The sequence below is a fragment of the Miniopterus schreibersii genome, assembly GCF_964146895.1.
Source record: "Miniopterus schreibersii genome assembly, chromosome: 20".
Lineage (NCBI taxonomy): Eukaryota > Metazoa > Chordata > Mammalia > Chiroptera > Miniopteridae > Miniopterus > Miniopterus schreibersii.
The window spans coordinates 16376216-16397350 of record NC_138122.1 but is presented as its reverse complement, the minus strand read 5'-3'; the positions used below and the strand labels follow the sequence as shown (position 1 = coordinate 16397350).

Here is a 21135-nt window from a genome sequence, read left to right as displayed (position 1 = left end):
CAACGGTTTGGGGGCGAGCCAAGGGGCAGGAAGAAAGGGCCCCACCCCACCGGGGTCCTAGGGACTGCGGTGGGGGGCGAGGGATCCTCCGCAGCGAGAAAGGGGAACCCGGGGTAAGGGGAGCAGGAACCCCCGGCGGGCTCGGGGCGGCCCCGCAGGGGCCCGCGGCGGGAGGGGGCGGGCGGCGCGGAGGGGCGGGCGGCGGGGGGCGGGGAGGCGGGAGCGCAGCCAGCCGGGCTCCGGGCGAACGAGCGAGCGCGCCGGGGAGGCGGCGGAGCCTGAGCGGCGGGCCGGGGGCCGCGCGGGCCGGCGGCGAGCGGGAGGCGAGCGGCGCGGAGCGCGGGGTGCCGAGGAGCGGGCGCGGCAGGCGCAGCGCGCGGCCGTCCGAGCGGAGAGGCCCGAGTGGCGCCGCCCCCGCCGCCCCTGCGAGGCCCCGGCCGGGAGCCCAACGAGGGAGGGGGCGGCATGGACCCGCGGCCTGGGGCGCGGGGGCTCTAGGCGCCCGGACGGGTCCACTCGCCCGGCCGTTGCTGCCTCCGCCGAGCCGCCCGCCACAGCTGCGCGCCCCGCCGCTCCAGCCGCCCCCCGGGCCGCCGCCGGCCCATGAGCCCCGACCTCAAAGTTTGCGGCGGCGGGCGGGCGGGCGCGGAGCCTCCAAAATGCCGTTCCACCCGGTGACGGCGGCGTTGATGTACCGGGGCATCTACACCGTGCCCAACCTGCTGTCGGAGCAGCGCCCCGTGGACATCCCCGAGGATGAGCTGGAGGGTGAGTACCCCGCGGGGACCCCCGCCCGCGGGCCCTCCTACCTGTGCGCCCAGGTGAAGCGCGAGCTAGGGGCGCGGGGGGCGCGGGGCTGTCCGCAGGTGCCTGCTGCCAGGTGGGCGCTCCAGCGGGCAGCTGCGCGTGGAGGCCGGGCCGGCTCGCACCCCCGGGCGCCGCGCTGAGGGTCGCCAAGGCGGAGGGGCGGCGCAGCCCCTGCCCGCGTGGTCCCCAGCGCTGCGGAAACTTGCTGGGTCCCGCAGCGGGGTCACGGGCCCGCGCAGTCCGCGGTGACGGTGCGACAACGCGACAGGTTGGGGTAGGGGTCCGGGCTGCGCCCCGGGCCGGCCCCGCCGAGCGCCCGCGTCCCGACCCCGCCGCGGCGCCAGCCCGCGGCTCCGCACTCGCATTGACATTCCACTCGTGTAGCTTTTAAAATCCAATCTGCTCGGGCAGCCGGCGAAGGGGAGAGGGCGGCTGCCCTGCTTGCTGACTGCGGGGCTGCCCCCAGCCCCTCCCGCGGCCTTAGCTTCTTCCGCACAGCCCTGCGGGGACCCCCAGCCCCGAGCTCGGGAAAGGCGGCCGGGGAGGTGGCGGCGACAACAAGTGGCCGGATTCGGCGGCTTGGTCGTGATAACGAAGCCTGGAAAAGGAAAGGCAGGGAGGCAGAGACCCAAACCTGCCCTCCCCTCCACCGCCTACCCCTACCCCGTCCCCCTGCCTCTGGACATGAGTGGGGACTTCGGGCCGCGGTCTGGGTGAGAGTGGAGCAGAGGGCAGGGGCTGTGGTCTCTGGATGGAGGGTTCCGGGGAGCAGTGAGACCCCTAGGGCCTGGGAGCTCTTTCCCTACTGGGATGTGGGCAGGTGCTCAGGCTTTCCCTCGCCAGACGCCTCGTGGGGCCCCATATGGAGTGGAGTGGGGGGCTCTGGGCTGATGGGAGATTTGGCCCCCTGGGATCTTCTTGTCTGGTGTTGGGGGAGGGGCTGAGATCACACAGAGGCTGGGCCTCTTTTTGGGTATCTTGGGTCCAGGGGTCTCTGAGATCTGGGGCGCATCAGGGCCTGGGGGAAGGTTGAAGCCAAGACACGAGCGCAGTCAAGGATGATGGTAGGAGCGCAGGGGAAGGCATGGAGAGAGGCCCTCTCTTATCCCCAAGCTTTGGAGGGGCCAGATCTTGGGGGAGTCCAACTGGCTTAAGGGGAAGATCAAGAGGGAGCAGGCAACTGCCCCACAGGCTTTGAGCCACCTGCTCCTCACCAAGTCCCCCCAAAAGCTCCCAGAGGCCAGGAGAGCCATGAAAACAGGGTCTGGTGTCTGATGCGGGCAGGACAGATGATGTGTGCTGCTTCTGGGTCTCTGGCCTTGAGCCCCCAAACTCAAATCCCTGCCGTTTGGGCCGAAGCTCAGGAACCAGAGCCTCATCCAGGGCCTGGGACAAGGAGGGGGCATGAGGAGCGAGAGGGCAGGGGATGGGGCATAAGCTGTCTCTTCCTTAATATTGTCTCCTCCTGCCCTGGGCCACCTCAAACCTCCTGCCAGTGTCCCCTTCTCCTCCATTCCTCCCTCCTGGCCCCTGAGGCAGGGGTTAACATTGCCCTGCCACAGGCCAGGCAGCTTCCACCTCATTCCCTCCTCTTGCTCCCATCACCCCACAGTGACCCGGGCAGCCCTGCTTCGGGCATCACTGAGTCCCACTTCTCCCAACCTTCCAGCCCTGAAATGAAGACCCCCAAGGAACGGGAGAAGCTGAGAGGAGCCTAAGATGCAGGGGTGAGCGGGGCACACGGCAGGCAGTGCAGGGGTGAGGAGGCCGCCGCCTCCCCTTGGGCTGCCTGGCGGCCACACTGGCAGGAGCCCAGGAGCGTTAGTCACCAGCCACACCAAACGCCCTCCCTGCTTCTCTCCTGTCCTCTTCTGCTGGGCGCTGAGGAGCAGAGGGGCCTGGCACTGGGCGGGGGGGCATCTGAAGGGCAAGGCCCTCTCTGGTGTGGGCAGGGAGGGGTTGTGGAGCAAGCAGATGCCTAGGTGGCCCCAGCCCATCTCCCGACCCATGGGCAGCTACAGACGAGGGCAAGAAGTCCTCCATGACTGACCCCGTTCTTGGCTGCAGGCGTCCTGAAAGCCTGCCTTCCGGGAGACCAAGTCTCCGCAGGCCCCAGTGATCCTTGAGTGCCAGGGCTGTGTAGACAGGGTGACCGTTGCTAGCACAGATTCCCCCTCTGCCCCCTCCACCTCCCCAGGGCCTGTTAGTGCTTCTGCCCCAGGGCAGTCTGGGTAACATCCAGGCCCTTTTCTGGGAGGATGCCCATAGTGGGGAGCCACATGTGCCGAGAAGAGGGAGCCTGGCAGCTTGGGATGAAATGCTGCAGACAGTTCGTGCGTGCCTGCCGCAGAAATCCAGGGGGTGGCTAGTCTGAGGGGGAGGAGAACCAGGAGGAGAGGTGGAGAGCTCAGGGTTAAGGGCTTTCTAGCCAGGCAGCACGGGGTTCGAGTCTCTGCACCCTTGTCTCATGGAGTGACCTCAGGCAGTCGGTTGCTTGTTTTTCCTCAGTTTCTCCATTTGTAAAAGGGGGTTGGCATTGCCCCTCCCCAGGGCTGCTGGTGACAGAGGATGCGATGGAAGTGCTCAGTGCGGGCCGGGGGGGCGCTGACTTGCACAGTGGGGGCTGGACAGGCGCAGCAGTAGGGAAGGCCAAGGAGGGGGCCCTGCAGGGTAAGAGTTTGGAGTGTAGAGAGATCGGTGAAGGCTCAAGAGGCAGGGATGCAGGTGAGCAGGGGGCCTGGCCAGAAAGTCAGGCTGGGGGAGGGGCAGGGTAGAAGGGGCCTTGAAGGTCTGTCTGGCAGAGGCACCTGGGCACAGGGCAGGCAGTGCAGGGGCAAGGGAGGAGGCTTCCTCCAGCCTCATGTGGCACTGGTACCCTGTGCCTGGGGAACCATGGATGGCAGTTGGCAGGGTAGATGTGCCTAGGCAGAGCTGGCCTGGGACCACCTGTCCCCCGTTGAGAGGCCCTCCCAGATTCTCCCTGTACCTTCTTCCTGACATACACACCTAGCAGAGACCCCAGACCTGCAAGAGCACTGAGCTTGGCCCCAGTGGCATCGACGGACTTGAGCACCTGAGGGTGGGAATGGGGCAGCTGTAGGCTGCAGCCCTGGCCTCTCTGGCCAGAGAAAGAGGAAGGAAACAGACAGGCAGACACTGGGGCAGGGTTCTGAGGTTGGCACTTGGCCCATCCAGTGGGACAGTGGAGCCTGCATTGAGAGTAGCCAAATAGGGACATTCAGAGAATGGGGAGTAGGAGAGTCCCATTCCTGCCCCTTTCCTGCAAGCCCAGCGGCTGCCTCTGTGTGGGCCAGAAACTCAGGGAGGCCAGAGTGATGGGGCGCAGGGCCAATGTCTCGGGAGAGTGCCAGTTGCTGCAGAGGACAGACACTGCTCTACCCCCACGGTGACCTCTAGCCTATGCACCCCCTCTCTGGATTCCGACTCCCTGACAGAGTGTTGGTGTACCCTGGAACCTCTTGGGGACTCAGGCCCTGACAGCTCCACAGGCCCATGAGAGATTGGGGATGTCAGGCTGAAGGCACTAGGTGGGGGACAGTGTGGGCCTGGAAACCCGGAGGCTCTGCCAGCCCTTTCCCGGGCCAGGCGTCCCCATGCCAAGATGGAGCACAGCAGGTTTTCTCCAGCCTCATGCGGCAGGCAGGAACAGAGCAAGGCTTTCGGGGAAATGCATCCGGCTGGGATATGCTGATGGCAGCAGCAGCAACAGGGAAGACGTGACACCCACCCCACTCAGGGAGCCCCCAGCAGATCCAGGCCTCGGTGATGGGGCAGAGTCACATTCCCATTTCACAGATGAAGCACTTGATGCTCAGAGAGGGAACTGCTTTGCCCAGGTCATTCAGCTGCTGAGTGGCAGAGCTAGACTTCAAGTCCAAGCCCCCAGACTTCAAGTCCTGGCACCAGCCAACAGGAAGGCCAGTTTGCTGTCCAGAGCTCACACAGTCCTCCCTCTCCTTCCGGCTCTACCATCTATGATGTTCTGATTTGTAATGTCCTGTTCTGAGCCAAGCCCGGCACCATCAAGCACTTACATGCTTGATTTTCATATTTAGTCATCCCCGTGGCCCCATTGGACAGGTGAGCAAACACCAGCCAAGGTCACTCAGCCAGGATGTAGGAGAGCTGGGATTTGAACCTGAGTCTGTATGACTTAGAGTTGACTCTATGGCTGAGAAGGTGGTCCCTAAACTTGGCCTTAGGAGTCACTGGGGCTGGGGCAGGGCTCTTAACATGGACAAAGGTACAGAGGCAAACCTGAGGTGTTGAGCTGGATAGGCCAGGGAGGGCGGCGGAAGGGACACATGGACATGGAGGTGGCAGTGTTTCAATTTATCTAGTGATCTTAGGAGGTTGGTCCTGCCTGAGAAATGGCTGTGGGGCCCATGAGTTGCCTCCAGGCCTGTCGCCTGCCCACATACCCCATGATTCGCCTGACCTCCACTATCTTCTGCCCAGCCCAGGGCATTTCCTCAGGGTTTCCAGAAGGGGGTCAGGGCCTCCCATTGCAGCAGCCCTGGGCTCTGGGAGCCACACCTAGCCCCTTCCAGGGTGGGAGGGACTGTCTGGACCCCAGCTCATTGCAGGGGAGGGGGGCAGCACCTATTGCAGCCCCACTGGGGGTTCAGGGTTTTGCAATCCGACCCTTAGATCTCTAAGTGATGACCTCACACCAGGAGGTGCAAGAACTTCTGTTCAGCTCCTTTCTCTGTATGCTTCAGATGGGTGGGTTCCCCAAACCAGTTAGCCATTAATATAGCAAACGTTTATGCTTTAATGACAGGCACTGATCCAGGTAATGGGGACACAGCCATGAACAAGACCGACCTGGTCCCTGCTCTCATGGCACTTGTAGTTCACAATCCAATGTAGTCAGTGCAAGGAGAGGGGAAGAGTGGGAGCCCAGAGGACGGCCAGAGTCAGCCGCGAGGCAGGGAGGGCACCAGGGAGATGACACATCCATGCTGGGAGCCAGGGGTGCATCAGAGCGCACCATGGGAGGGAAGAACATTCCAGGCAAAAGGAGCCGCGTGTTCAGAGGCCTGGAGCTGGAGCAACCCTGGTGCCCACAGGACTGAAAGGGCCCCTAGGCCTGGAGTCCAGGACACCCGAGGTGGGCAGAACCTGTGGCTGGGTCAGGAAGGCAGCAGTGCCAGCCAGAGACCTAAGTGTGTGTATGGGGCAAGAGGAGACGGAGGGGGTGCCTGGTTGCATGGCCAGTACCTTCATCTCTAGCAGACTCCCAGGTGAGTCTCCATAACTGTCAGGCCTCTGCTCACATACCTCTGGGGATGGGGAGATCACCACTTCTTAGTGGGTCAGGAAACCTCTAGATGGGAGATGGCCTAAAGCTGCCAGAGTCCAGAGTTCACAGAAACCCCTGGACCTTGCCCAAATCTCCCATCCCAGCTGCTCTCTTGCAGATTATCAGGTCCTTCCTGGGATGGGTAAGGGAAAGGTTCAGAGTCAGAGGATCTGGGGGCAACTCAGGTGTGGCTCACTGTTTCTGTCTTGGCCTGCATGTCAGCTAGTCTGACCTCTAGGTCTTGGGTGCAAACACCAGGTGGGAAAAACCTGATGAAGCTTGGGGCCTCGGTTCAAGCCACCTTGCTGTGTAGCCTGGGACATGCAACTACCCTCTCTGAGCTATAGTGGGACCAGCAGGATCAGGGGGTGACCACACGTGTAGGATCCCACCATCAGTTTTAGGGGTTCACAGACCCCTAAGGCCAGGCCCAGGCCAGCCTAACTCCTGGCCTCACCAGAAATAGCCCTGACCTCACACTGACTTTAGGCCTCATTTTCGAGGTCTGCAGCATGAAGGCATTGCATCTGTCTCTACTCGATATGTGCCCATGGACACTGTGCGTGCACGCGTGCATGCGTGTGTGCGCACACACACACCTGAGGTCACCTTTGCCTGCTGAAGTCCCACCCAGGGAAATAACTTAAGCAAAGGCCAGGAGGCTGGCAGGTGAACTGAACAAGGAGACTTCAGGGAGTTGGAGCAGAGAGGGTGTGAATGGAATGAGATTTGCTCTCCCCCAAAGGAAAATGCTCCTTAGGGCCCTTCTTGGACTGGGTAACAATGAAGGGACAGGACAGCTGGCAGAGAAACAGAGGTAGAGTTGGGAAGGTTAGGACCCTCAACAGTTCCTGGATGTCCTTGGTAAAACCCTGTTGTCCTGACATCATTACCACTCATTTTACTATGGGCAAGTCTGAGGCTCACCCAAGGTCACCCATTGGGTTGCTTATCCTCAGGCTCCCAGCCTGCTGCATTGCTCCCCACCCCTGAGTCACCCAGGGCCTCAGGCCTGTCTACCCCTCTGTATATTGGAGTGGAAGGAGCAACCCCCACATCTGAGCTGGGTGGGCCTCCTGGACCCCTTCCATCTGGCCTCCCCTCTCCCCCAAACCTTGGGCTCCCAAGGCAGCCTGCCCTGAGCCGTTAGCCAGCACAGCTGCCTCACGTGCCTGCCATTAGACTGTTGGCCAGTGTTAACCAGCTGAGCAGGGTGGGGTGGGGTGGGGTGGGGAAAGGGAGAGTGGGAGAGTGGGGATGAAAGGAGAGTGAGGTGGGCAGGGAAGCCACTGGCTGCCTTGCTTCCTCCCCGGACAATGGGACCCATGATTCCTGCCACACGGGGTCGTTGTATGCCTGGAGAGGCTGTGGGAGCCTGGCACACTGAGACTGAGACCCTGGGGACGGTCTCACACTGCTGAGGGCCTGGGCACACCTCTCTGCTGCTTGCTCTGCCCTGAGCTCCCAGAAGCAGCGCTATTGCGGACTCCTGGGCCACCTGCCAATTGTCTGACCAGACCTGCAGGCTCGGGCTGCAGATTTGGGGATTCTTGTGGTCTGGGAAGCAGGGTGTCAGGAACAGGAGTGAAGTCTCAACCTGCTCTGTTCCCCCCCACAGAGATCCGAGAGGCCTTCAAAGTCTTTGACAGAGACGGCAATGGCTTCATCTCCAAGCAGGAGCTGGGCACAGCCATGCGCTCCCTGGGCTACATGCCCAATGAGGTAGAGCTGGAAGTTATCATCCAGCGACTGGACATGGACGGTGAGCGCTGCCCCGTGTGATTCCTCACCCTTCACCTGGGGGGGGTTGGGTCTGGGGCATGAGCCACTGGGGACTCTCACGCCCTCCACTACCATTCATTCCCAAGCCCCTGGCAGTTTATAGCCAGGTCTGGCCCCATTTCCTAGCCTGGAGAATCGTGGCCAGAGTGTGACAGCCCCAACCATGCCCAGAGGTCAGAGACTCTACCTATCTTGGTCTGTATTCTGAGAAAATTTTAAAGTACAGAAAAGTAGAAAGAAGTATATACTAAATACCCCAGGTCTCACCATTCAAAATAAGAAATAATTTAGCTGTATTTGCCACCTGGCATTTTATTATGGAAAAACTCATAAGGACCATTAATGCCCAGTCCCCTCCTCTCATCCCCCTATGCCCCATACTCCACCCAGAGAGAAGGTGGTGGCCTGGGCAGGTGGTCCCCCCTCCTGAGCTTCCTTTCCTGTCTGTGTGGTGGGGGAATGTCAGGCCCCAAACCTACCCTGGGACAGCAGCAGGGCCCTGGGAAGCCAAGTGAAACTGAGCGTCTCCCACGTGCTCAGGGCACACCTTCTGCACGCCACCTCCACCTCGCCAATGGAGCCTCTTCACACTTAACTTCAGCATCACCTAGAGCTTGGCACATTAAGTGCCCCTAAAATTGAGAAGGCTTGGAGGGGACCTGCCTGAGGTCAGACAGTTGCAGGCTAACCCTGCTGATTGGACCTGTGACCACTCTAGGTGATGGCCAAGTGGACTTTGAGGAGTTTGTGACCCTCCTGGGACCCAAGCTCTCCACCTCGGGGATCCCAGAGAGGTTCCTTGGCACTGACTTTGACACTGTCTTCTGGAAGGTATGCTGTGTACTGGCTGGGACCCAGGGCTGTGTACACTGTGAAGGGCCATACTGAGACCAGTGAATGGCCAGGCCCATTCTGTAAAGGGGGAATGACCACTTCAGCCTTCTGTCCACTGGGCATCTTATCTCCCAGAGGGTCATGGGCTCCCTGGGGGAGGCTGGTGTTGGTCAAGGACTTGAGAAATGGAGAGTGGTTTCCAGCCTCCCAGAATCTGGAGGCCTGTCCCTGGCTTGTGTGGCTGCAGGCGCTGGGTGGGGACTGTGGTGTCCAGAGCACTGTCTCCTCCCACCCAAGTGTGACATGCAGAAGCTGACTGTGGATGAGCTGAAGCGGCTGCTCTACGACACCTTCTGTGAGCACCTGTCCATGAAGGACATCGAGAACATTATCATGACGGAGGAAGAGAGCCACCTGGGCACGGCTGAGGAGTGCCCCGTGGATGTAGAGAGTGAGTAACTGGCCCCTGCCTCCCCCCTCCCCCGCGGGCCAACTGCTTGAGCAGGGAAGGAACCAGGGGTTTGCAGAGGGGGGCTGGAGTCTCCTTGCCTGCCCTGCCTCGTGTCCCATGTCCCTGTGTAGAAATGCAGAAGGCTCCTGGTTCCATCACTCTGCTGTCCCCTCTCTCTTTGATGCTCCCTGGTGGGCGGCCACAGCCTGCTCCAATCAGCAGATCCGCCAGACATGCGTGCGCAAGAGTCTGATCTGCGCCTTCGCCATCGCCTTCATCATCAGTGTCATGCTCATCGCGGCCAACCAGGTGCTGCGCAGCGGCATGAAATAGGCACCGCCTGGGCACCTCATCTGGCGCACGTGGTGCATGGGGGCCCCTCCACACCCACCACCGCCTGCAGTCCTCTCCCTCAGCCGCTCCCTGAGCCACCACCACTTCGTGTATATCGGGGCCTGGACATCCAGCGACCCCACCCCACCCGCCCTTGCATGGAGCCGTGGCCCAGCTGTGGAGGGCCTGGTGGTGGCTCTGAGGACGGCCTCCAGCCCTGCCTGTACCCTGCCCCTGCCCCACCCTGGCCTGTATGTAGCACTAACTCTCGCCACTGTCCAGGGGCTCCTGGGAAATTAAGGAGGAGTTTGTACAGGGCCCAGTAGCTGCTGTGGCCCCTTAGGCAGGAAGGGGCACCCTGTGCCCAGGGCCACACAGCTAGCCGGACCCTGGTCCCTGAGGTTTGGGCCATAGGCAGGGTGCTGGAGGTGGGACAGAAAGACTCTTTGGGGGTGGGGGGGCATGAGGCAAGGGTCTCCTGGGCTCTACTCCTTGGCATTGGCTGAGAGGGCCAGGGGCCTTCTCACCTTCCTTAGACTTAAATCCAGCCCTTCTTCACATACCCACTGGGGCCAAGAACCAGCCTATTTCACAGATGAGAGCCCAAGGCTCAAAGAGTCCCCAGATTTGGCCTCAGTTCCCCCATCAATAGGATTTTCAGGACGTGCTGAAGCTTTTGGAGGATGGGGCAACTGAGGTGGCCCTGCAGTCACCCCACAAGAGGCCCAGTAGCCTGAGGGCTACATTGCCCACTACCACCCCAGCACAGAATTTAGAACTGGAGTACAGTTGAAGAAGGAAACAGAGGGGCCTAGAGGCTCCATATTGCCTGATCAGCCTGTCACCTTCCCACTGGCCAGAGGCTCCTCTAGGGCAGAAGCCTTGGAAGCACTCATGTCCATGCCAGGAAGCTTGCCTAGGCCACTGTTTCAAGCCCAGGGCCTGTCTTGCCCCATTTCTCTACACTGAAGAGGCTGGAGACCCAGCTTCCATCCCTGCCCCAGTTGTGCCATCTCACGCTCAGGCACCAGCTCAGCACGGGCAGATGTGGGGACTGGGAATGGCAGACCGAGTCCTTTAGCTCCTCTCCCCAGATCTGGAGCTACTTCTCAAATGGGTGATAACAGCCACACTGGCCACCCTCTTCTGGCCCCCAAGGGAGAAGGGCAGCAAGCACTGTCACCCTGGAGAAGACCTCCTATCACTCCAGTCCTGCCCATCCTCTGACCAGGGGCCAGAGCCCGGAGCTGAGGGCACCCGGCAAGGGGGAAGCGTAGCCATATCATCATAGTGACATACTTTCTTTATAAACATCCAGCAGGAAGTTTTCTCACCCATGCTCTCAAGATGGCCCATGAGGGAGGGAGGGTGAAGCTGAGTGGCACAGAGCCAGGGCCAGGGCTTCACCTGGTGGGGGAACTCCTGGGCTTCAGCAAGGCCAGGCCAGGCAGAGCTAATAGCTTCAGAGGCTCTGTGGGGCACAGCAGGCAGGGACCTCAGCATCCCCAGTATGAGCCCTTATCTTTACTGTGACTGAAGTGGGAGCGACCTGGTGGGGGTCAGGTGGGAAGAGGGACTAGCCCCACTGGACGCTGGGCTGCAGGGGCCACCCCCCAGGGGGGGGTGCCCGCAGAGATGGAGGCAGCTCCTGGACTGGTGGCCAGCCCACTGGGTACTGGAAGACAGTGGCTCTGATGGGTTCAGCCCTAGAAAGGAGGAGAAGGGTAGAGAATTAGAGTGGGGCACAGCCCAGGCAGGCCAAGGCTGGGGTGCTCCCCCAGCTCACCCTCCCGGCTACCCCGGCTGTGTGGAGGGTCGACCTTTCTGGAAGACAGAGCCTAAAAACATGTAGACCCTTTGAGCCAGCAACCTCACTTCTAGGAATGAACCCAAGGAAATAGCGGGGTGTGGGCAGAGATTGAGGTACAAGAAACAGAAATAACCTAGATGTCCACCTGTGGGGGATTGGTTAAATATATATGCACGTCCACAGCAGAGAATGCTATGCAGCCTGTGTAAATTGAGACAGATTTATATGCACTGATGAGGAAAGGTATCATGATGTACTGTGTGAGTAGTAGAAAAAGCAGCTTATAAAATAATGTATATAGCATGATACTATTTTTGTTTAAAGATATATAACATCTATAAATGCATAAAAAAAACCTTGAAGACAGCAAAATGTTAAGAGTGGTTCCTTCTGAGTGGTGCAATTATGGGTATGGTGTTTTTTTTAACTTCCTTATACTTATCAAGAAAAGTTTTACAAGCATGAAAGCCTTTGAAATCCGAAACAAAATACTGTCTAAAATTTTTTTTAAAGCCTCATTTCTCAAGCTGCTCACTCTCCTTCCCCTTAAGGTCCACCACCCCTGGAACCACATCCTGAGAACCCAGGGCCTCTTTGAAGTATCAACCCTGGGTGCCCAGTCTGGGGCCGCCCTGTCCTAAGGAAGCTGACTGAGGTGCAGAGGCAACCTGCCCCTACCAACTATTCCACATTCCAATCCTTCTGGACTTGACCCTGCTCAGGCTGCCACTCCAGGGAGCACTCTGAGAGCTCACTGGGGGCTCAGGTCTCCCCTATGGGATTGGAGCTTTCAGAGGGCAGATACCAGGGACTAGGGATGGGGTCCATCTGTCCCCCAGTGCCCAGAGCTGGGCCTGGCACAGGGAAGCCACCTAGTGAATGTTTGCCAATGACAAACAGCAGCGCTGAGTGCTGTGACTGACTAGCTATTCCAGGCTAGACACCACGGCCTAGAGAAACATCAAGAATTGCCATGCAAACCCCATTTCATAGATGAGGCCACTGCGGTATATGGAGTTAGTCACATGCCCGAGTGACACAGTCCGAAGACAAGGGCTGAGTGGCTGGAATGTGACCTACACGTGGGCTCCAGACCCCCCCCCCCAGCTTTAGCTCCAGCAGCATCCAACCTCACCCCGCCCCCAGGCCCAGTTTTCAGTGAAGGTGAGGCCCTAGCAACTCCTGGCCAGCCATCTGTGAGAGGTTTGGACAGGACTTGGGGCAGGAGACCCAGGAGTTTGCCTCATTGTACCCACTCGGCCTGTCCCTCTCAGGGCCTGACAGGCTAAACAGAGCCTACTTGAGGACTTTGGGAAGCCCAGACATAGCGTCTGGGGCCTCCTGTTGTGAGAGGACGGGGAAATCCCTGCTCAGCCGATTGTTGGAAAGCACAGAAAGCAGCTCCCAGCATGATTTATGGCACTGGGGAAATTTCATAAACTCCCCCAGCTGCAGAGAAGGGTGGGAGTCGGGAGGCTCCACAGTTGCTGGAAGGGACAGCCCCAGCTGCCAGCCAAACCAGGGCTCCCTGCAGGGTTGGGGTGACCACAATTCTCCACAGATAGGGTATGATCTTGGGGAGCCCCTCCCCATGAGCCTTGGACCTTCTAGAAGATGGGACAGGTTCTGGGCAACTGGGACTCAGAGCCCCTGCACTCTGAGGCCTCCCACCAGGAGAAGGGCACCCCCATGTGTGCTCACAGACATTGGCACATTCCTAGGCCCCAAACACATGGGCCCCTGAACCCCTGAAGTGTATCCCTCTAGCCCTGCACAGAGCACACGAGGACAATGAGCTGCACATGTGGCGTGACTGTGGCTTCTCTCCTGGCCTGTTTGTCCCATGCACAAGGACAAGAACAGCTCTGGTTTCGCCCAGCCATGGTCTTAATCAGAAGGAGAGTCTTCAGGAGGTACGCTGGCGGCCACAGCAGCACCAGCCCAGACAGGGGAGTGAAGGGGGAGATTAAGAGGGATAAAGTCACAATCTAAAGAGCCAACAATAGAGGGCAGGGACAAGCAGAGGCCTCGCTGGGGGATTTGTCCGCTTGGCTGAGGCCGGCCTCTCCCTCCTGCCGCCCTCTCCCTCCCGCCTCCCGCAGCTGCTCTTGGCAGGTCCCTCAGGGTTAGTCTGCTGAGGGACAAGGCACAATGCACTGGGCTGGGGCCCCATGGGGCCTCCATTTCCCCTTTTACAGGAGGGGTAGCCCAGCGCACCCTGAAGGCTCTGTCAGCCTGTGGGTTTAGGGCCCTCAAGTCTGAGTGGCCAAGGGCAGGCCAGGCAAACACCTGTGCCCTGTGCCCCAGGAGAGGAAACAGACACCCAGAGGGGAAAGAGGGGCTACCAGACCAGTCCCCACAAGTGGCCCACAGCACTAACACCTAGGAAATAGTCCTCTAGACTGGGGACCCTGCTCCCCTAAATGTTCTCTCATGCAGTCCACATGTCACCCAGAGCCAGGTGCGAATGACAACAATGCAAGCTCAGGGCCACGACGGGAGGCCTGGGGGCTGGAGGGGGAGATGTCTTAGCTGAGCCTGAGGGATGTATCTGACATTGCCAGGCGCGGGGGAGGAGGGGACATACAACTACAGGTCGAGGAAAACAGCATGCACGAGGTGCCCCTAACTCAGATACACCCACCACAGCTAAGCTGCTGCCAAGTGTCCAGTGGTATAGCATAGACCCAGATGGGAGAGGTGAGAAGGTGATCCCCACGGGCCAGGGAGATGGCAGGGAAGGTGGAGGAAGCCTAGGAGGGTTTAAACAAGGGCTGGGCCAGCATGTGGTTCACAAGCTTGTCGGGGCTGTTGTGTGGATGAACTGGAGGAGCAGAGGGGAGGTGGGAGACGCAGAGGGGCTGCTATGGACATCCAGAGAGCCTGTTTCCAGGGCTGCCCTGAGGGTAGGAGACTTGGGGAACAGAGTAAGGCAGCCAAAGAGGGTGGGGTGGCCTCGAATCCACCTCCCACCACCCTGCAGAAGCAGAGCCCAAAGCTCTTGGGCCCAGGATTCAGGTGTCATTTTTCACATGACCAGCCTGCGGGAGAGGGCAGCGATGGCAAAAGCAATAATAAATGTTCATCTCCCTCCAAACAACCCTTTTTTCTCAAGGCTGGATAGACTGCTCTGCCCAGAGAGGAATTTATTTTGGCTCCAACCCCTCAGGAGGCAGGTGGATGGCAGGTGGACACAGAGAATAAGTGGTTGCCAGGAAAGCAGGTCCCCTGGAAGTGTGGCCAGAGGGATAGGTGCTGGGGGAAAAGGTTCACATTCTCTAGAGTCTAGGGTGGCCCCCCAGTTGCAGATCTATTCCAGAAACAGCAGGGAGGTGAGCAGCCAGGGGAGGGAGCATGGCTTAGCAAGCACAGAGCGCGGCTGGATACGCAGGTAGCTAATACAAGGAGCAGTGCGGGGCAGAGCGGGAGAGCAGGGAAGCCTCCAGAGCTCTCTGGGTGGCCTCCAACCGGATGAAGACATAAATCCCTGGATGACGATGGCCAGCCCCCAGGGGGGTGCCCATATGACGAAAATCACAACCACTTCAGGCAGTACTAGCAGGAAGGATGCCATACTCCAATATTTGAGTCATTTTTGTACTATATATTTTCAATGTGGGAGGGACAAAAACTGGGCACAGATTTAAAACAAAGGTAAAAAATAATGAAAGTTGATTTTAAAATAGCTTAAGAAGCTCTCTTCATTAGAACACAGAGAAGATAAGAAGCTTGACCTGTACCTTCTGGAAGTGCCTGGAGGGAAAGCCTCATGCCATAGACTGTCCAACCAGGCTCCTTTGGCCCAGGCCACACCACTGTCCCATGAAGCCATACCATAGAGATAACTGGGTCTGAAACAGGGTGGTCCAGGGTGGGGCAACTTGTACAAAGTCATAGGAAGCTCACAAGCACAACCTTTAGCCCCTTTCCCTTCCTCTCTCTCCTCTACCTGGTAAAGAGCCCAGGAGCCCTGGCTTGAAGAAGAGGGCCTGGGACAGCACACAGCACAAACATGAGGGCCTTTGACCCAGGGTGTTCCCCATGCAAGAAGTGAGGGTGCCCCATCTGCTTGTGAGCATCCTGAGTGCTGGGTGCAGGCAGTAGCCCCCTCCGCATGGAGGCCTGGGACAATGACAATAAGCTGGTTTTTACAAACTTGGGTAGTCCCAGCTCTTTCTCTCCCCAGCCATGTGCCCTTGGGCACATCTCACCTTCCTGTGAGCCTCACTTCCCCTATGTGGCAGGACACTGGAGGGGACACAGCAGTGACTGGGACACTGGGGACTCAATAACCACAGTCAGACTCCTTCCTCCCTCTGGAAATGGAACTGGTGATGTGGAGTCAAGTAGGCTTGGCCTCCCCTTCACCAGCACAGACTCCAATAAGGGAAGAGCCACAAAGGCACGGGGATGAGGCCCAGGAATAGGAACTTCCAAACGGGTGCCTCTGGCCAGGACTTGGGGACCCAAGAGCTCCCCGCATGGTCCCTCCCTTGGAGAGCTCTGCTGGGGGAGGGGGAGTCCCTATCTGGTGCCTAGGCCTGGGCAGTTCATGGAGATTGTTCAGCTTTAGGTCAGGGCAGCTGGCTGGGGTCTTGCTCCTGGAGGGCACGGGAGGAGGGGACCCATGGGGCCTGTACCTGCTGCTTGGGGCTGAGCTCAGCCGCTTGGCTCTCTTCTCCAGCCAGTCCTCCAGATGGCCCTCGGGGAGTTCAGTTATGTCTAGAGGCCACTCCCTGGCCCGCCTCTCCTCTGTGGGGATAGGAAGACAGAGGCAAGTGAAGGGCACGCTCACCCCCACCTGAATCCCAGCCTCCCACAACACAGTCGGAACCTTCCTGGGAGGGCACAGGCTGGGAGGCCAGGAGCAGAGCCTCTGGCCTGTCCCCACTGTGCAGCCAACTCCCCAGGCCCACCCTCTGGGCCTCCCTCTGCTTCCCCATCCATTGGAGATGAAACACTGACTACCTCCTAAGCTTTTTAGAGCTGGACACAGGATAATGCCTATAGAGAGCTCGGGCCTCAGGAGGAATTCAAATCTGGGTGCAGGGAGGCTGTGTGGGCTGCAGAACAGGGCAGAGCAGGATCTGAATCTTGTCTCTGCCACTTGCCAGGTCTCTGACCCTGGGCACGAGAAGAAGCCTCAGCTTTCCTGATTTTTCTTCCATAAAATGTCCTCTAAAAACCTTTGCTCACTGAATTAAGATGGAGCAATGGATGGAGTTCAAACCACCTGGGTGTGAGATGGCGTCAGAGTCTTGGAGGGACAGTTTGGGATACAGCCTGGGGCGAGAGGAAAACAATCACACTAGTGATCAATAAAGACAATTTGAATGGGAACGTCCTTGTTTTCCAGTTGAAGAAGTGAGAAGTGAATTTCCCAGAGGCAGACATGCCAGATTCCAGGGGAAGCTGAACTTGCTCTTCCCTGGGACCATGAGGCCTGAGGATCCTGAGGGCAGGCAAGCTGCTCTCTTCATCCCCTTGTCGCCAGAGCACAGTAGGGGCTCAATATGTTGCCTGACTGAGGGAGTACGTAAGTGAATGAATGCCAGGTTAGCAGCAGAGCCCAGGCAGGGCTGGGGTGCACCCTCAGGGCTCTTGGGAAGCTATGCCTGTCACTTTAAACCCAGCAGGGGACACAGACAGAGCTCCCCTGCTCCTTCTCCATTCATGCCTCAGCAGTTTGGTGGCAGTTTCTGACACCCACCACATCACCGCAGAAGCCCTCAGGGTACCCCACAAGGTCACCATAAAAGACAGGAAGGTGAGGAGGCACAGGGCAGCTTCCCAGGCCTCAGATCTTGCCTACGCCCCCAGCAGCCCACCCCCACCCCAGCCCCTGGTCCTGACCAAAACGCACCCTCCACCTGGATACTCAGCTCCTGCAGGTCTCGCTCTGACATGTGGGAAAATCTGCAGTTGGGGCCAAAGTCACACTGGCCTGCATGGAGAAGACAGAGTTATTCACTGCTCTGGCAGGACTCCCGCTGTGGGCTGAGGGGAGTCACTGGAGTTTTAGGGGCAGGACTTTAGGAACTAAAGAGTAGCAACCCTGGAAGAAACACTTGACTCTCTCTGGCCACCCTCATGAGCAGCCTTCTGGCCCATCATACCCTGCTCACAACCCTTCCCTGGCTGGGGATCAAATCTCACTGAAGCCATTGGTGATTAGATTGCACAGCCTCTGCAGGCTTGGCGCTTGTCACCACCCCGTGGCCCCAGCTTCTATTCTCCAGCCTCAGCAAACTACATGTGGGTCCCTGAAAAGGTCATGCCTCCTCTCTCCTCTCCAGGACATTGCCTTCCGCCTGGTGGCCTGTCTGCTCACTTGAATTGCATGAACAGCTGCACTGCTGGGGAGAAAGGCTTTAATGGAAGCTTTGAACCATTAAAGGAGGTAGAAAGTCCAGGGTGGCTTTCTGAACCTCAACAGAGAAGACCAAAATGTGTCTCAAAATAAGACTGGAGGTATCCTAGGCCAGCACAACCTACCAGTGACGTGTTCTTATCAAGGTGAAGTCCTTGGGGAAGTCCCTGATCTGCAGGCCTGGTGCCATTCTAAGGACAGCACCATCTCCTGAGGGAATATAGTCATTCACCTAGCTTCCCTGGGTCAACAGCAATACCTCTCCCCAATGCTAAGTCCCCTTATACACCCTGTCAATCATCATGGTTTTCATCTTTGCCTTGGCTGCTAGGAAGCTCGGGGCCAAACCCTTAGAGATTACATAGGACCTCAAGGCAAGCATAGAGGAGACTACGTCTCCTTTGTCTTATTTTTCCTACCCTTATTTTCACCTGCCTTTGCTCCTTTCATTTACTGAGGTTTTTATCTCTTTAAACTATATGCATCTTTATTAGGTAGGTATTGAGCAGTCAAATCAACACCTAGCATCCTGGGTTCTAATTCTGAACCTTCTCGGCATCATCAGACCTGTTACTGTCTCCAGCCCTGCCTGCTGGGAGGGAGAATGCAGTGGCAGCCGGGCTCCTGGGCTAACTTAATCTGCCAGTCTATTACACCCATCAGTGTCTCCTGGGTTTACCTGCAATCTCCCAGTGCTTGCTTTTTCTGGCTGAGCTGATAAAATCACATTCTAGGTCTGAAGAACTGAGGACAAGCCCCTGGAAGTCCTAAGGCACAACCCGGGGAAAGGCCCAAATGATTAGTCATCTGAGGCGCCAAGGCCACAAAGTGGGTCCAGGATGGTGGCCAGGGTGGGAGAGAGGCTCTGCAGAGGTCCAGCAGGCTGGACTGGACATGCTGGTCCCCGGGGAGGAGGGGAAAGCTGAAATGGGTAGAACATTTTACCTGTCAGTAGAAACTTCCTGCAGGGCCGCTTGTTCTGTTCATCCAGCAAGATGGCAGCTGCATCTGTGAGAGGAGAGAGGGGCTAGGTTTAGACCTGAGCTGCACACAGGTACTTCCTGAGATCAGGAAAGGAAAGAGCTCCGCTCCCCATCCATAAAGGAGTATAAAAGGGGACAATCACAGATGGGGATGCTGGGCAGAGGGATCCGAGCTTCGGGTGACTTTAACCCCTCCCACCCCACCTAGACCCAGCCAAAGGCAAGAACCAGGTTTCAGGTCAGAGGTTCTGAACTTTGCACAATGGAATCAGCTAGGGAGTTGTGTGTGGGTTTTTTGTATTTATTTTTAAATCCTAGTACCACAAGACTTTTTTGCCCTGTTTTTGCAACTTCCTATAAATCTATAATTATTTCAAAATAGAAAGCTAAAAAAAAATTTCTGGTGCCCAGGAAGCTCCCCAGTAAACAGGGCCCATGCATTGCTCCACAGCCAAGGTTGGGAAATACTTTCTCTGTCCCCCTCACACCATGCAGGCTCTCAGTGTCAGACCAGTCGCCAGCCTTGACAGGACTCGGCAACAGTCTTTCTGGATACGAACCTTAACCCTACCCTGGTTTCCTCTGATATTTTCTACTTTATTTTCATCACATATTTATGGTGTAAATTTTGTGTACTTCTTGGTAGGCAAGGAATCAATCAGTCAAAATCTGTGAGTAAGACATGTGAGGAAGGTGAGAACCTCAGGCCCAGGCCCTGCACAAAGAAGCCCCTGCTCCTCTGCCTGGTGTTCAGGGCTCCTCGGGATCTGACCCCATTGGTCCTTCTCGCTTCATCTCCCAATATTAACACCTGCTCTGGTGCCCTGTGTCTGTTTGCTCATTCATTTAGACATTCATCTAACAAACATTTACTGAGCACGTCCTGTGTGCCAGGCACCGTGCCAGGATGAGGATTTGGTGAGAACAAGTCAGACCTGGTCCTTCCTTCCAGTCCAACAGTCACACTAATCCACGTGGATATAAATGGGGTAAACAGTTAGCAGGAGGCCGAATGACCTGACCTGGCCCGCGGGGTGGGGAGGGCATACTGGAGGACTCTGCCTGAGTTGATATGGGGGGGACCAGGCTGGGGGAGGGGGAAGACAGCAGGAAGGGAATGTCTGCAGAGGGTACAGTAACTGCAGTGGCCAGTGTGGCTAGAGCTCAGAGGGAGAGGTTGGCAGGGCATGAAGGTCTGGGTAGGACAGGGGTTCCACCCAGAACACACTGCTATAACTGGGCATGAGGTCACTTAGGAGAGATCTTGTTTTATTTACCTGTAAGCCTGTCTGAGAGCTGAGGACATGCTAAGTACTTACCAGGGCGTTGTCTGAATGAATGAGGCCAGGAGATAAAGGGCCTGAGGCCAATCCTTTTGTGGTCCTATAGGTATTGTTCCTACTTAGTGAACCCTTAATGCCATATAGTCATCATGAGATTACTGAGCCCCTGTCACATCTCTGGGAGGTGAGTATTGCGTTTATGGCTGTTTTACATATGACTAAATTAGTGAGAGTGAGTGACACCTTGGGACTGACACCCAGGCAGCCTAGCTCCAGGGCCCGGGCATGTCCTGACCATGGCAGATGGATGGTTAGCCCTCTGAGGGTTAAGGGACTTGTCCATGGTCATGAAGCTGGGAGCAGAGCAAGAATTAAGTCCTAGCCTAGGCTGGGATACCATGTGTCCCCCTCCCAAAGTCTGTGCTGTGTGGTTGCCTGGGGAAGCTGGAGCCCTGGGGAAACCTCTAAAGGAAGTGGAAAGAGCTCTATGCCAGCTTAGGGACCTAGGATGGGGTGATCCACTGCTCTGGTTTTCAAAGGCACCACCTGCAGTGGATCCCCTTGCCAGCCCAGGCTCCCTCACAGATCTGTTCTAAGGACTGAATGTGGTTGGGGACGTGTGGTTGGGGTGCTGGGAATCAGGAACCCTGAGAAGGGCTCACCTGTTTCATCTTTTCTATAAGTAACACAGCCTTTGCATATCCGCCCTGGACCCTAGGACCTGGCTGTTCTTAGCTGGGAGTCCGGGATTAGGAGCAAACACCAGGGTGATCTTGAGGCCCAGTTCAATGACAGACCCAGCCACTGTTGGATTTGGGGGACAGGGTGTCTCTGTCTGACACCATAGTCAGAGGCTTCCCAGGCACCCAGGAGACCCTTCTGCCCCCACTCCCAGACCCTTGGCCACCCTCCTTCATCTAAGCCTGTGAGCCTCCTCATCTGAAATGGGGAGGGTCTGGGAGAGCTTTCAAAATACCATGCCTAGGCCCCACCCCAAACCTGCCTCTGGAGATGGGGGTCAGGGGATCAGCGTTTTTTAATTTCAAGGTCTCCAGGTGATCCTAACTCCAAGGGTTGAGATCCACTGCCTTAGAGAATTACTGAGAAAAGCAAATGACAAAACATGGAAGGTACCTGGCATGCAGCAGCTACTCAC

At 57.7% G+C, this 21135-nt stretch overlaps 2 protein-coding genes across 3 annotated transcripts in view; one reads left to right on the top strand and one right to left on the bottom strand.

Moving 5' to 3' along the window:
- Positions 1 to 486: 486 nt before the first annotated feature.
- On the top strand, positions 487 to 11707 carry CABP7 (calcium binding protein 7). The gene is made up of 5 exons (XM_081123094.1): positions 487 to 768; positions 7752 to 7895; positions 8634 to 8746; positions 9047 to 9200; positions 9406 to 11707. Exons 1-5 carry the CDS (start codon positions 660 to 662, stop codon positions 9531 to 9533), a joined length of 648 nt encoding a protein of 215 aa, XP_080979220.1. The 5' UTR covers positions 487 to 659; the 3' UTR covers positions 9534 to 11707.
- The window catches only part of ZMAT5 (zinc finger matrin-type 5), a 22543-nt gene continuing 12226 nt past the window's right edge, over positions 10819 to 21135 (bottom strand). For both annotated transcript variants that reach the window (XM_081123095.1, XM_081123096.1), the window contains exons 4-7: positions 18659 to 18721; positions 17207 to 17287; positions 15984 to 16095; positions 10819 to 11239 (exon numbers count right to left, since the gene is read on the bottom strand). In XM_081123095.1, the coding sequence (XP_080979221.1) occupies positions 11110 to 11239; positions 15984 to 16095; positions 17207 to 17287; positions 18659 to 18721 (386 nt within the window). In that variant the 3' untranslated portion in view covers positions 10819 to 11109. The remainder of the gene's footprint in view (positions 11240 to 15983; positions 16096 to 17206; positions 17288 to 18658; positions 18722 to 21135) is intronic.